This window comes from Salvelinus alpinus, chromosome 24 (assembly GCF_045679555.1).
Source record: "Salvelinus alpinus chromosome 24, SLU_Salpinus.1, whole genome shotgun sequence".
NCBI classification, from domain to species: domain Eukaryota; kingdom Metazoa; phylum Chordata; class Actinopteri; order Salmoniformes; family Salmonidae; genus Salvelinus; species Salvelinus alpinus.
The window spans coordinates 28,969,358-28,985,985 of NC_092109.1; the positions used below are offsets into that span (position 1 = coordinate 28,969,358).

The 16,628-nt window shown below is 40.4% G+C and overlaps 1 protein-coding gene across 1 annotated transcript; it reads right to left on the reverse strand.

The window, feature by feature from the left end:
* Positions 1-415: 415 nt before the first annotated feature.
* On the reverse strand, positions 416-13,887 carry LOC139552559 (peroxiredoxin-5, mitochondrial-like). The gene is made up of 6 exons (XM_071364389.1): positions 13,484-13,887; positions 8,517-8,651; positions 7,817-7,948; positions 1,578-1,616; positions 1,057-1,121; positions 416-935 (listed from the first exon to the last, which is right to left on the reverse strand). The coding sequence occupies exons 1-6, from the start codon at positions 13,574-13,576 to the stop codon at positions 827-829; spliced, it is 573 nt and encodes a 190-aa protein (XP_071220490.1). The 5' UTR covers positions 13,577-13,887; the 3' UTR covers positions 416-826.
* Positions 13,888-16,628: the final 2,741 nt, after the last annotated feature.

Here is a 16,628-nt window from a genome sequence, read left to right on the forward strand (position 1 = left end):
ATTGAGTGGCAGCCCCCATTTTGCTCTCAGAACAGCATGGACTCTATGCTAGCCCATGTTGGCTGGATATCCTTTGGGTGGTGGACCATTCTTGATACATGGGAAACAGAGTGTGAAAAACCCAGTATTGTTGCACCTACTACCATACCCTGTTCAAAGGCACTTCAATCTTTTGTCCTACTCATGTCTCAAGGCTTAAAAATGTTTGAACCTGTCTCCTCCGCTTCGTCTACACTGAAGTGGATTAAACAAGTCACCAATCTCGGAAAGAGCAGGTGTTCCTAATGTTTTGTATGCAAGTAGTTTTGCGTTACGTTGATTGCAAACCTTTTGATGAACTTACAAGGATTCAAAAGAACTGCCATGCCTTTTAACAGCATATCAGGATCAAATAATGTAAATGATTCAGACATGGTTATTGCTCTAGCAGGAAATTTTATTAGGTAACAGATTTGAAAGTATACAGAAAGGATAGGATTTAAGTGCCATTCAGCTTCTCTCTTGCCTCTGAGAAATTTTAGACAATCTCCCTGAGCAGCCAGTAATGACATCAAGTAGGACTGCCCTGCCATCATACATAAAGTCCCCAAGCCCGGTGGAAAAAAACAGCACACCTCTTTGCAGTCTTGAGCACATCTATTTTTTTTTTAATCAGTTTTGTACTCCAGCTTACAATGGCTGTACATTAAAACCACATCTATTTCCTGCCACTGCCTTAGATCATGGTTGCACAGATGTGAAAAGAAGGGTCAGGTAAACTAGAATGATAGTGAGTAGTAAATAAAGTTAAGACTTCTGTGGTTGGAGTGCTCTGGTCCCAATAGGCCTACACCAGCTCAGAGAGCATGTTGGAAGCCAGGCTGCAGCTGAGGCCGGTGCCATCAGGCTCCACGTTGATCTTCTTCACAACTCCATCCTCCACCACCATAGCGTACCTGAGAGAGAAGAAATGTGACAATGGGTTGATGCTTTTTGCAAAGTAAAATCCAAATGTTGAGAGAAGTGAGTTACCCACTCTACAGTGTGTTGCAGCAACACTAATATAGAAGACCTCACCTCTGGGAGCGCTTGTTTCCAAGTGCAGCCACAATCTGATCGTTGTCTAGCAACAGGTCCACTGCCTGTAAAGAAAATAAAAGTGGTGTCAAATTCACACAAGAGAACTTAAAGATCCAAAGCAGCAGTTTTCAGCAAATCATTTCTGGGTAACAATTAAGTACCTTACTGTGATTTTATAGTAAATTCAAAGAGCAATTTCTCAAGCAAGAATTTTGCTAGGACTGTCAGTGGTATGAGTGGGGAGGGGAAAACTAACCATTATTGGTCTGTTAACTAATTTACAGCCTGGTGGTGTCACCCATCAGGGCAAAATTCCATCCCACCAAAACAAGCTGAAGTTTCAGGCAGTCTTACCCTGCGAATCATTACTGGGAGAAATGCAACTAAAAGAGCATTCTAATTTTCAGAATTTCATAGTATTATTCCAACCTCTGTGTGGAAATATAAAACACAGGCATATCATGTTTGACTGCACTGGGCCTTTAAATAAAAATCAAAGCTTTGAAGACATATCTGACCTTAGTGAATTCTCCAGTAGGATCAGCTAGCATTCGCACCTGCAAAAGACATTAACATGCAAGTAAAATCTGTACGCTGTAGCACACATTTGATTAAACTAAAAAGGTATTACTTTCATACACACAAGATTTCTTATTTAAACTCCTGCAACTGAGGTAAAGACAGTTAAGTGGGGTGTTCGACGGATATTCACGCTTTCAAACCACTTGAGCCACAGACTCCAAATAAGTGTCATGTTGGAAAAATTGCACAACATTGCACAGGTCTTATTTTCACTATTTGGACATATTCACTTTCCAAAGATAATAAACATGTGGAAATGTGAGCAGCATTTTGTATTCCTAGTTGAATTGGTAAATGAAGTACAAACTTTTTTTCATTTCTTTTTACATTTGAATTTCAATAGCTCCTTGGTCATGTGACCTGCTGACTTCAAACAAGGTTCAGAATGTCCACTCAGTGGGCATACACATTGCACACCCTTTAGTTTGTCCATTTTCATCTCAAATGAATTTTCAAAATTTAAGTGTAAGCTTGCAGGCCATCATCTTACATGGGTGTTAATTATTACTTATTTTTTTAGAAGTTACATTTTCCAGCCTCGCAATAACTATCTTTCACCTGGACACTGAAAAGATCCACAAATGGCATGGATCAAGGACAGGAGAGGTGTTCGAACAGAGGTGCTTATAGGCCTCATGAAAAACTGTTTCATATGCTCTTTTTAATCACAGTAATAGGCAGTGATGTCAGTCAGAGTGAGCTTGATGACATAAATCCTTTTCATAGCATCACTTTCATATACTTTACATTAAGACAAATCCTTCTACATTGAGTATTAGAACGCAGTTTACATAACCTGATAATGACTTGATATTTGAGTGCATTCACAACAAGCCACCTGCAGACAACTTACAAAATGCAATAGTGCATTTGAAGGTTCGTTTTTCTGATGAAAATAGTTATTTGATGCACGGCCTACTATTTCTAACTGGAAAAATAAATTCCTACGTCTTTTGTAAAATCCTTTTTCCAAAATTGATTTAGGTACATTTTTGTGAAGAGGTATGAGGGTTGTGATATGGGTCATTTAATAGTGAAATCATTTAACGGATCAATACATTTCTATATTGCTTCCCCAGTATCTGCATGAACCATCAGGCCAAGTGTTTTTGGTTGACCTGCTGGACAGAAAGAGGAGGAATCGGAAACACGCTGCATTCAAATTCAGGTCTTAGTTATTCCATTGTACTGGATCTAATACATATTAGCATTTTACATACATGTAATAATTTATGACATACTGTGAAAAACTCTTGGCTGCTGGCTCTGTCACTTTCAGACATGTGCAGAGCAGACTGAAAGGGGAAGGGTAGCTCTTGACTTGAACCACAGGGGTTCTCTGTAAAGAGAGAGTAATCAAAAAAGGCACAGACACACCCCTTGACTTTCAATTGGCACTCTTGACCTGTATGTATTCTCTCCTGATTGGCTCTGTGGTGCACAGTCTGGCTAAAGTGACAGAGGTATGAGGAGAGACATCCTCCTTTGTATTTATGGGAACAAATATTTCCTAACACTTTGGATCCTATTCTTGGATAGTTAGAAGACAATGCATCAATGCAAAAAATACTAATTACTGTCCATGAGTAACCTCAACCTTGTGGGTCTGTGGGCCAATAAAGTGCCAACTGAATTCTACCCCTGACTAGTCTCTCATGCCCCTATGAACGGGGACACAGGGCAATAGTTTTTAATCTAAACCAGCCCTTTTTTACTGGAGTACACAAACCCCTAATTGGGGCTCTTTTCTTGACACACAGTAGCAGTTTACCAGATAAGAAGTCATGAAGATCAAAAAGTAGATTGTTGTAAGGGTGTATTACATCCTGTGCTGGCCCCATTGTCATATCCATTCTGGATTCTGAGTGGTAAAATCATAGCTGAAAAACTCCTCTATGCATGAGTGTACTGTATGTGGGAATATCTTATGTCCATCCAACATGTAGTGTTGGTACATGGAATATTCCTCAACTGCATATATCATAAATTGCTATTGCAAATAGAAGTATTATGTTCAACAACTGACATTTTCAGATATTATTTTGACAAACAAACTTTGGTGCTTACAAATCATTCTCTTTTGTCATAGATATGGTGGGCACGGTCATCTGTGATCTTTGTGATATGACTTTCTTGTGAGATGAAAATGGACAAACTAAAAGGGTGTGCAATGGGTAGGCCCACTGAATGGACATTCTGCACCTTGTTTGAAGTCAATAGGTCACATGACCAAGGAGCTATTGAAATTGTAAATTGGGAAAAATTAATGTAAAATCTTTTGAGATGAAAATGGACAAACTAAAGGGTGTGCAATATAGAAGGGTAGTCAGTGGACATTCTGAACCTTGTTTGAAGTCAGTAGGTCATATGACCAAGGAGATATTGAAATTCAAATATGTAAATATATAATTTAAAATGGTGCGAGATGTAAAATCAACAACAAAAAAGTGTGCAATGTGTGTCTATGCCATCGGGTTAGCTACAACTAGTTTTGAAAGTTTTAGGAGTAATGGTTAAAGAGCTATTGAAATGAGAAAATGTTGATTTGTCACTATGTTGACGGTCCCTAACTGCTGTTGGTGAACGTAAGGAAAACTACAGGCGAATATCTGTCGAATATCCAACCTGAAACTGTCTTTACCTCGGTACTCCTGCACAGTTAAGGGCCGTGAATACATTCAATCCGAAACAGCAAGCTTGACATTTAAAGGTAATTTCCATTTGAGCTGACATCGGCAGCGTTGAACTTGAATGCGATCGCCGTGAATGTGGTAAACCTGCCTTTAAAAGACGCATTGTCTAGAAGCGCAACTGGATGAATCCCGGCCTAACACTCTTAAATGCAACATGTTCAAGAACAGGTCCTGTAAGTGACGGGGATAACACTCAAAGCCACAACCATATGTCAGGTCAGACTAGGGCTGTAGAAGTCACGAAATTTCGTCAGCCGGTGATTGTCAGGCAAATAACTGTCGGTCTCACAGTAATCAACATAATTAACACATTTAGCATCTCCTGGCTGCCACACAGCCTACTAGCCACTGATGCAGACCTTTGGAACATCTACATTTTAAAAAGTCTAATAAATCAATGTAATATAGCCTACACCTTCAAAAATGCATTATTTTAAACAGGTCTAAATAAGCATGATACGAAGAAGAAGAATCGAATAGCATACGGAGTTTTCCATATGTTATGTTCACTAGTTCATGTTATTGTATGAAGAATACAATTGAACAAAGCTGAATAAAATAGAAAGTACATTTTCTCCAAACAATTTGAGGAAGTGCGCACATGCAGCTATTCTGTGTTGAGCGGTTAACAAATAAATATGTACTCTATATCCTTAATTTAGAGTTATTAATGTAACTCCAGTTGTTCTACAAACGTTGGGCTATATGTTTTGATTTTTAATACATTATAAGGCTGCATGATGCGACTAATGAAGATTTGATAAAAGTCGCTTAAAAAGCATGAGCTCTGCTTTGTTTTTTGCGCAGGCTGTACACACCATCAGTCTCTCATTCACAATTTGACAAGCACTTGATTATGCCTCGAATTTCATGGCTGCATTTCTTTTAGGGCTATAATGTGCCCTAAAAAAACCATTGCCTTTGCGGCCAGTGGACGTTGTGCCCTTCTCCCAGAGTGCTGCGCACTCTGAAGCACCATTCTCTCGCATGGCTCTCCATCACGTGATCGGATCTTTCTCACAGGATACAAGTGAAGACAGACACGTCCGGGACGCACCTGCGAGAGTAGGCCTAACCAACAGCAAAAGCACTATACTATGTCAATCTACTATCCCCCCATAGTACAAAAGTTGACCTATTCTGTGTGAGAAATAAATATTCCAAACAGTCTGGGACAGTTGTGGGATGCAATAGATCCCCAATTAATACAACCACTAGCATCCCAAAAATATTTTTTAAGCAATGTGGCTGATGCAACAGATCAGAACATTTAGCTTTAAATGTTGATAAACTATTAGGCTATTTCTTCACATTGTAAGCGCAGAAATGCACACATGGTAGTAGGCTATAAGCATGACTGTTCCATTAGCGGGAAAAAAACATTATCAAAAGTGACCGCAAATGCGATTATACATGTAATGCTTTTATTATAAACGGTGCATTTTTATGTGAAAATTATCTTCCACAAACTTGAAACTCAAGCGCTGCTTATGTATGCCAGTTAGGCTCTAAACCCCTTATAAAGCAGATTAATGTGCTTAATTTTAAGAAGTTATTTGGCCACTACAGTGATATATACCATATCAAAACATATAGGCCCATGGGCTAGGCTACATGAGGTGTACGACTATAATTAGAAATAAAATCGCAAAGAAAGGCATCGTCTCGTGCCTTATGCTGGGCCTCATTCACAAGTCATAGGCTAATAGTGTCAACCATCAACTATTCTTGATTTAATCTTATCTTCACATATACTAAATAATGTGTGAAATTTGTTTTGATTTAGAATGGGCCATTATCATGCACCCGTCTCGAAACAGGGGCAGCAGGAAAAAATACATGTCATCTATGCACTTAAATAGAGAATGGAGGACACTTCCCGTGGTTCGTTTTCATGCCAGCCAGGTAGGCTATACTCCTGTTGTAAAGAGAAGCAATGTGCTTAATATTAGGAAAGTTGAGAAATAAATATAGTAGGCCTAGCCTATAGAAAGCCGATGGGATCCTCTTTTTAATAGAGGCCATCACTCTGTTTTCATGCGCAATTGCATAGCCGATAGAAATGTTGACAACATGAGCTCATGGGCTCTCATGTAGTCTTTGATTAGATTTTCAATCACATTTGCATTGATGTCAGAGTAATTAGAGGGACATTAAGTGCAGAGTACCAGGGAGTTAGCAAGTTTGGTAGGCTATTAATGACCATCAGCAGCATCAGAGCTTGGAGAAGCCTAATTACCGTGACTAAACTGCCAGCAGCATACCACCCTGCATACCACTGTTGGCTTGCTTCTGAAGCTAAGCAGGGTCGGTCCTGGTCAGTCCCTGGATGGGAGACCAGATGCTGCTGGAAGTGGTGTTGGAGGGCCAGTAGGAGGCACTCTTTCCTCTGGTCTAAAAAATATCCCAATGCCCCAGGGCAGTGATTGGGGACACTGCCCTGTGTAGGGTGCCGTCTTTCGGATGGGACGTTAAACGGGTGTCCTGACTCTCTGAGGTCATTAAAGATCCCATGGCACTTATCGTAAGAGTAGGGGTGTTAACCCCGGTGTCCTGGCTAAATTCCCAATCTGGCCCTCAACCATCATGGTCACCTAATAATCCCCAGTTTATAATTGGCTCATTCATCCCCCTCCTCTCCCCTGTAACTATTCCCCAGGTCGTTGCTGCAAATGAGAACGTGTTCTCAGTCAACTTACCTGGTAAAATAACGGTAAAATAAATAAATAAAAATAAATAAATAAATAAACGGTCATGTGGAATTTGAACATAGCAACAGCCCTGGGTCAGACCAATGATATAGAGATATATAAATCATTGGGTCAGACCGGTCTAGACTGAAGAGCCACACTGTCTGAAGGATCTCACAATATAATTCAACGAGTTATGGTCTTGATGTAGTACATGTTTCTGTTTGGGAGATAAGATATGTCCAATGACTTAACGGGGCAATCTGCAGTTCAAACAACAAAGCAGACACACCGGTCGCCACTGTTTTTTTGGCAAACAGCTGAGGAATTGGGCTTGGGAAATAGAACCTCTCAATCTCATAGACAAAGCTATGGATGCCAGGACTGACCATCTATGAGATCAACATTATAGTTAAAGTTTCCCACCTATACAGTGTTTGTTTACAAAAAAATGGAGTAAAACATGCTTACATTTGGGATTCTGATAGGCTACGACAGTTGAACTAAGTTCATGAGGCATTTGTAAATTATATTCTTCAAGAATCAATAGATATCATTAATTTAAAAGTCTAAAAATGTATGTAGCAACTTCATATTGATTTCTCAGGACAGATGCCTGCAACCAGATGAAAAAGTTTTCCTGTACCAAGTAAAATGCTGGACATCATCGTAACCGAACAGAGTTTTTCAGCCATAGCCTGAGGAATACACTGCATAGACTACATTTCAATTACTATTCAGAAGGCTGAAGGCCAAGGTATCAGCTTGTCATTTTCAAACAGCATTCTGCACCTTGCCTTCTGCTCCATGTTCCTTTCCCCAGGCAGCCATAACGAATGCGTCGTTAACGGAGACGCAGGCGACCTCCTGTACACCCTTGCTCTTCAGCTCTGCTGCCTGCTCCACAAAGCTTGGAAGGTGAGTCTGAGGGATACAGGAGCAAGAAAGGACACGGGATGTGAAACAGTGATTTCAGATGGTGCATAAGGGACGTATATGGGCTGCGTTTAGACAGGCAGTCCAATTCTGATCTTTTGACCAAATCACATCAGATCTTTACACATCAAGTGCTGATTTGATTGGTCAAAAGAGCAATTAGTGAAAAAAATGATTGGTCTGCCTGTCTAAACGCAGCCATGGGGAAAAAAGAGTGCTAAAGAGAAACGCACATCCAGGTCCATTCATTGAAACTAGGATGATCTAAATCAGGGGTAGACAACCCTGGTCCTGGAGTGCCAGATGTGTTGAATTTAGGCAATCAGTGACCTGATTAATTAGCTCAGTGTGGTGCCTAGTTGGGACAAAATCCCATTCTAAATCAGGGTTTCCCAAACTCTGTCCTGAGGCCCACTACACAGCTGATTCAAATAACCAACTCATCATCAAGCTTTGATTATTTGAATCCGATGTGTAGTACTAGAGCAAAAACCAAAATGTGGGGGTCCCCCCCCAAGGACTGAGTTTGGGAAACCCTGCTCTAAAGGGACATTACCTTGGAACACCCAGGAGTGAAGGCCCCTGGCACAGCAAAGAGAACTCCCTTCTTCCCCTTGAAGAGCTGGTCCATAGACACCTTATTGCCTGGCTCATTCTCCTGAACCTCCACAGCAGGAAGCTTATCCCCAACCTAGTGTGTGTGTAGAGGGGAGACAATAGTTCAATCAAACACTGTTGAAGGTCAATCAAATGCTATGGAATAACATGAAAGCAAACCATGGTTTTGTTGAACATAAATTGCAACCCCTATTTAGTTAGAGATACATAATTATGCACTTGACTAATTCCGTACTCATGTACAGCAGAATTTGGTGAAGAATGTATTGGACCCAGGCAGTGGTTAGGGACAGTCTGCCACCACAACAGCCTTGAAAAGTTACTATTGGAGCATGAAGACTTTGCTTAATGTTAGAGCAGAGTCCTTTCTGAGGCACTCACTGACAGCAGCTGGTTTAGCCATGTGCAGTGTTGGTGCATCCACCGACGAGCCTCATACAAACAATCCTGATCGCAGAGGTGTAACCAGACCTCACCTTCTTGAGATACAATCGCTTAGTCCAGTTCACGCTCCAGTAGGAAACATGCGTTTCTCTTTGCTCCCTCAGAACAATAACAGATTGTGTACTTTATTTCAAAGGGATTTTATCTATTCATTCTCATAACTACTGGAATACATTTGTCAATAATATCAGTTGGGAAAATGTTTGATTATTACCACACAAATACCTGTGTGTTAAAGTAGAGGTCTCTTTCAGAATTAACCATAACTATTACCCTGTGAATCATTACATGAAGAAACACACAACAAAAAAATTCACATGAACTGTACTTTCTGTGTTGAGCATCAATGAATGGTTGTGCATTTATTTTGGCATGGTCTACATGTAAAGAGATTATGGCAAGATATTTGTAGATAATGATATGATAATATTCTTGATGACTTTTGTTTATTATAGGAGAAAGTGTGGATCAGTTTCCTTAACTACAATAAGGATAAAAAAAAACTTTTACCGCAAATTAACTGTGCCAATGGAAAAATCTCATGTTCATAAATGTCAATTCACTAATAAAAAACTTAAAAACACTAACTTTATTTCTATAAGGAGTTTGAGCAGTACATTAGGATCATTCTAGAAATAAGAAAGCTGTAAAAAAAAACAGTCAATTTGTGTGTCTTTTAAGGTCTTTGTATAATCTCAAATTTGTTATACCCCCTAGCATATAGCATATACAATGAAAGTACAAAATGTTAGGAACATCTTCCTAATATTGAGTTGCACCCCCTTTTGCCCTCAGAGCAGCCTCAATTCGTCAGGGGGCGTTCCACAGGGATGCTGGCCCATGTTGACTCCAATGCTTCCCACAGTTGTATCAAGTTGGCTGGATGTCCTTTGGGTGGTGGACCATTGTTGATACACATGGGAAACTGTTGAGCGTGAAAAACCCTGCAGCATTGCAGTTCTTGACAAACTCAAACCGGTGAGCCTGGCACCTACTACCGTTCAAAGGCACTTAAATATTTTGTCTTGCCCATTCAACTGTCTCAAGGCTCAAAAATCCTTCTTTAACCAGTCTCCTCCCCTTCATCTACACCAGGTACTCCCAAACTGGGTTACGCGTACCCCGCAATGCGGGGGGTATGCCAAATAAAAATGTGATTCCCATTTTATTTATTTTTTCTCACATTTTCAAACAGTCCATTTATATTTTCCAACGGGGTGAGGTTTTTTTCTCGCCTAAGTAGCCTCGTTTCATTGGCAAAAATAAAATTAAACCTTCTAGTGTTCAGCGAAATAACAACACAATGTCAAATACAAGTAGCCTAGTCAAATAATTAACATCCAATCACATTAACCGTTACACTCTCGCGGGAATTCCACTAACGGTCCGTATGTAGCCAAACGTAGCTGCTGCTCATTCCGTTTGCTCGAAAATTGATAAATGGCAAACAAAAAGTAAGGCCCGCGTCCATAGAGACACATACCAGCTCTACTGGTAGTACTGCTACTACCAGCAGTACCTACACCTGCACCTATCGGCGACACAAGTTGTTCTGCTTCCACGAGCACATCCAATGCTAGCATCAGCAATTCTACATTTGTTGTTAGCCCAGCTAGCATGGACACTGACAGTTGTGAACCTGATGCAGCCGAAGAGCTACTACCCCCTTACCCGGGAAAGCACCGAACAGACAGGGATGTTGGACCATCGAAGAGGCGCAAATATGATAACTACATTGATTTGGGGTTCACTTATATTGGGAGTAGTACCTTTCCTCAGCGTGTTATGTGGAAAAGTTCTATCTCACAACTCGATGAAACCTTCACTCTTGCACAGACATTTAGAAACAAAACATGCCAATTTGAAAAATAAGCCACTAGAGTTTTTTTTAGCAAGAATTAAGATGACTTTCGAGTAGTAACACATGTATTAAAGCAACAGATATCATTAATAAGAAGGGTCTGGAAGTGTCTTATATAGGGAGCTACCGAGTGGCTAAGACAGTCAAGCCCCATACTATTGCGGAGGACTTCATTCTTCCTGCTGATATGGCTGGGACAATGCTGGGGGAAAAGGCCCCAAAAACTATACAGACAATGCCTTCATCAAACAACACTGTTTCACGACGCATCAGTGACATGGCAGGAGACGTTTTGAAACAATTACTGCTTCGCATACAAGCCAGTGAATTGTATGCGTTACAGCTGGAGGAGTCAACAGATGCGGCAGGCCTGGCACAGCTCCTGGTATATGTCCGTTATGTTTATGGGGGGGTCAATTAAGGAAGACATCCTCTTCTGCAAACCAGGACAGCATGAGAGGATATTTTTAAAGTACTGGACAACTTTGTGACATCAAATGGACTTTGGTGGTAAAGATGTGTTGGTATCTGTGCTGATGGTGCAAAAGCCATGACAGGGAGACATAGTGGAGTGGTAAGCAAGCAGTTTCTCCCAACGCCACTTGGGTACACTGCAGCATCCACCGAGAGACTCTTGCTGCCAAGGGAATGCCTGACAGCTTTAAAGACGTTCCAGTGAAAATTGTTAACTTTGTTAAAGCAAGGCCCCTGAATGCTCGTGTATCTTCTGCAATATGCAATGATATGGGCAGTGACCATGTAACACTTTTACAACATACAGAAGTGCGCTTGTTATCAAGGGGCAAAGTATTGACACGTTTTTTTGAATTGATAGACAAGCTTTCTTTCCCCATCATAATTTTCACTTGTCTGACTGCTTGCATGATGACGAGTTTCTCACACGACTGGCCTATCTGGGTGATGTTTTTTCCTCACCTGAATGAACTGAATCTAGGATTACAGGGACTCTCCGCAACTATATTCAATGTGCGGGACAAAATTGAGGCTATGATTAAGACGTTGGAGCTCTTCTCTGTCTGCATTAACAAGGACAACACACAGGTCTTCCCATCATTGTATGATTTTTTGGTGTGCAAATGAACAAGCTTACGGACAATGTCAAATAGCGAAGCACCTGTGTGAGTTGGGTGCGCAATTATGCAGGTACTTTCCCGAAATGGATGACAAACTGGATTCGGTATCCCTTTCATGCCCTACCTCCAGTCCACTTATCCATATCTTAACAAGAGAGCCTCATCGAAATTGCAACAAGCGGTTCTGTGAAAATTGAATTTAAAATCAGAAGCCACTGCCAGATTTCTAGATAGGGCTGCGCTCAGAGTTTCTTGCCTTGGCAAATCGCGTTGTTAAGACACTGATGCCCTGATGCCCTTTGCAACCACATACCTATGTGAGAGTGGATTTGCGGCCCTCACTAGCATGAAAACTAAATACAGGCACAGACTGTGTATGGAAGATGATTTAAGACAGACTCAATCCAATACAACATTGCAGAGTTATGTGCATTCTTTCAAGCACATGCACCCTTCTCATTAACCTGTGGTGAGTTATTCCCAATTTTCAATTAATAAATACAGTTTTATATGTAAGATGTTTAAATAAAGAGCAAAATTATTGATCATTATTTGTGCCCTGGTCCTATAAGAGCTCTTTGTCACTTGCCATGAGCCGGGTTGTTACAAAAACTCATTCTTATGTTTAATAAAATGTATAGTGTGTGTGTGGCAGGCTTACAATGATGGCAAAAAACAAAATTTTAGAGTGCGCTGACCCTGGTGCTAGAGGGGGTACGCAGCTGGAGGTTGAATGTTTGAAGGGGTACAGGACTATAAAAAGTTTGGGAACCACTGATCTACACTGATTGAAGTGGATTTAACAGGTGACATCAATAAGGGATCATAGCTTTCTACTGGATTCACAGGTCTATGTAATGGAAAGCGCAGGTGTTCCTAATGTTTTGTATACTCAGTGTTTGTTTTTCTTGTTTGTAAACTACTTGTATGCATACTGGTTTTTCGTGCAATACAGGTTTTTCAAAAACCCATCCTGATCTCGCGAGCATACATTACATTTAGCTACATGGATACCGAAAAAGAATGTAAATTTGCGAGATGAGGATGTTTCTTCCGAGGCTATCCACCTACAGCCACAAATAATAAATAAATATGTGGATGTAGGAAAATCTATGGATAGGGGTCTAAGGCGGTAACTGTATAGTAATATTTATTTGATAGAAAACGGATTTCATGTTGTAAATCCTTTATGTATACTTCCTTCATGCGTCAGATCTGATTCCCTACAAATGAAGTGGACAAACCTTCCCAATCCGGTTATCTAATCTTGCCGGCTATAAAACGCAGACTTCGCTTGAATGCAACGGCCGACCATATTCATGTTTTTACCCCAATCAGGACAAATGCCTAGTTGCATCATGGACTCGAGAATGGCGGCTGTATGAGTCATGGACTCGAGAATAAGTATAATAATCACGTTTTACAAACTTCAAAATTGTTTACAGTCAAGGTCAACAAGGATCGTTATTTTTAGATTTAAAAAAAATAGTTGACAGCATTTCTTACCTTGATAGGCATGTTGACAATGATCGTGGTGTGTAGTGGTCTGATGCACTGGACAAAACCGGTCCCTTTGAGAATCGCTGAGCTGGAAATCATTGGCCTATGTTGAGGCGAGCCCCTTTGACGCCGTTCATTGGTAGCAGACGACGTTCAGTGCGGATGTCACAAAAAAAACGGTTTACACAATTTACCCCGCCCCAAGCGTCCGTTTGCAACGGAATTTACAATCCAGAAAATACCAGTTTACTGTAATACTTATTTTGTAAACTAACTGGTGGCTGCGGGCGGACTGCGTAGGCCTTTTGTAGGCCGCAAACATTTTTGGCCTCCCATGAGAAATTATTTTCACAAAAAATGTGCGAGCTAAACTGTGAATGTTCCTGGCGCACCAAAAACAAGTGTCAATGGAAGCCAGCTTTGGTTTTGACATCACTCCTATCAAATCACATTGAGAGCATAAATCATTGACAGAAACAGCATGAATTGTTACCTCTCGTTGTGTTGTCCTCCTGTGGCTAGTAGCTAGCTAGCTATTTTAATTGTGCCTTTATTTAACTAGGCAAGTCCATTAAGAACAAATTCTTACTTACAATGATGGCCTACCAGAAGGCAAAAGGCCTCCCGAGGGGACTAATATAAAATAACAATATAGGACAGAACACACATCACGACAAGAGAGAAACCAGAAGTTGACCCTTTCCTAAATTAGCCATGGAATACTGACCAATGATTATGACTTTAACTGCAATTCTGATCCAACCATTAATTCATACGATGTTGTGCCCCTGGCCTGAGAGGATGGAAGTTCAATATGTAGATACGTAGAAGGCTGATGTTAACCTTGCCCATTAATGGAAGTTAGGCTAGCGAGCCACCATTTTAGCCAGGTAGCCGAGAACAACAAAAAATAAAAGTGTGTACTGTATGACCGAGTGATAGACCGTTTCGTCAACATGAAAGAGAGGAGGATGGCATTGGCGTTTCTCTACAAGTAGGGTGAACTAATGTATTTTATATTTGAAGGAGCACGTACGCAGAAATCAGAACCATAGACAGCCACGTCATATTTAGCTTACGTTGATTGGACTAAATCGTTTTTGGTATCTTTTAGTTGTCACTGTATTAGACTAAGCAGAGGTGATTTGATGATGTTGAAATGTTGAAGCTAAAATGATATTCCTATTGTCTTTTTATTGTCTCAGCCTTTAGGCCTATATATACTACCGTTCAAAAGTTTTAGGACACCTACTCATTCAAGGGTTTTTCTTAATTTTTACTATTTTCTACATTGTAGAATGATAGTGAAGACATCAAAACCATGAAATAACACCTATGGAATCATGTAGTAACCAAAAAAGTGTTAAACAAATCAAAATATATTTGAGATTCTTCAAATAGCCAACCTTTACCTTGATGACAGCTTTGCACACTCTTGGCATTCTCTCAACCAGCTTCACCTGGAATGCTTTTCCAACAGTCTTGAAGGAGTTCCCACCTATACTGAGCACTTGTTGGCTGCTTTTCCTTCACTCTGCAGTCCGACTCATCCCAAACCATCTCAATTTGTTTGAAGTCGGGGGATTGTAGAGGCCAAGTCATCTGATGCAGCACTCCCATCACTCGCTTTCTTGATAAAATAGCCCTTACACAGCCTGGAGGTGTGTTGGGTCATTGTCCTGTTGAAAAACTACTGATAGTCCCACTAAGCCCGAACCAGATGGGATGGCGTATCGCTGCAGAATGCTGTGGTAGCCATGCTGGTTAAGTGTGCCTTGAATTCTAAATAGATCACAGACAGTGTCAACAGCAAAGCTCCCCCACACCATAACACCTCCTCCTCCATGCTTCACGGTGGGAAATACACATGCAGCGATCATCCCTTCACCCACACCGCATCTCACAAAGACACAGCGGTTGGAACCAAAAATCTCCACTTTGGACTCCAGACCAAAGGATACATTTCCTCCGGTCTAATGTCCATTGCTCGTGTTTCTTGGCCCGAGCAAGTCTCTTCTTATTATTGGTGTCCTTTAGTAGTGGTTTTTTGGCAGCAATTCAACCATGAAGGCCTGATTCACACAGTCTCCTCTGAATAGTTGATGTTGATGTCTGTTACTTGAACTCTGTGAAGCATTTATTTGGGCTGCAATTTCTGAGGCTGGTAACTCCAATGAACGTATCCTCTGCAGCAGAGGTAACTCTGGGTCTTCCATTCCTGTGGCGGTCCTCATGAGAGCCAGTTTCATCATAGCGCTTGATGTTTTTTGCAACTGCACTTGAAGAAACTTTAAAAGTTCTTGACATTTTCCGTATGGACTGACCTTCATGTCTTAAAGTAATGATGGACTATTGTTTCTCTTTGCTTATTTGAGCTGTCCTTGCCATAATATGGACTTGGTCTTTTACCAAATAGCGCTATCTTCTGTATATCCTCCTACCTGGTCACAACACAACTGATTGGCTCAAATGCATTATGAGGGAAAGAAATTCCACAAATGAACTTTTAAGAAGGCACACCTGTTAATTGAAATGCATACCAGGTGATTACCTCATGAAGCTGGTTGAGAAAATGCCAAGTGTGTGCAAATCTGTCATCAAGGCAAAGTGTGGCTATTCGAAGAATCTCAAATATATTTTGATTTGTTTAAAACTTTTGGTTACTACATAATTTCATATGTGTTATTTCATAGATTTGATGTCTTCACTATTATTATACAATGTAGAAAACCCTTGAATGAGAAGTTATTCTAAAACTTTTGACCAGTAGTGTATATCACGGTCGCAAGGCATATGAATTTACAGGTTATAGAGCAATCAACGCAATTATCACAACACATAGGTTGTTATACAGTGCATTCGGAAAGTAGTCAGACCCCATGACTTTTCCCACATTTTGTTATGTTACAGCCTTATTCTAAAATAGATTCAATAATTTTTTTCCTTCATCAATCCACACACAATACCCCATAATGACAAAGCGAAAACAGGTTCAGATATTTTTGAAAATGTTTTAAAAATAAAAAATAGAAATACCTTATTTAGTATTCAGACCCTTTGCTATGAGGCTTAGGTGCATCCTGTTTCCATTGATCATCCTTGAGATGTTTCTAAATCTTGATTGGAGTCCACCTGTGGTAAATTCTATTGA

What these genes read in the sequence shown, in the direction of transcription:
- LOC139552559 (XM_071364389.1), bottom strand. Translation starts at nt 13,576, where the DNA reads ATGATTTCCAGCTCAGCGATTCTCAAAGGGACCGGTTTTGTCCAGTGC. An exon ending in TTGTCAACATGCCTATCAAG is followed by an intron (nt 8,652 to 13,483) that starts GTAAGAAATGCT and finishes CACACACACTAG; the next exon opens with GTTGGGGATAAGCTTCCTGC. An exon ending in AACATGGAGCAGAAGGCAAG is followed by an intron (nt 1,617 to 7,816) that starts GTGCAGAATGCT and finishes TGTCTTTTGCAG; the next exon opens with GTGCGAATGCTAGCTGATCC.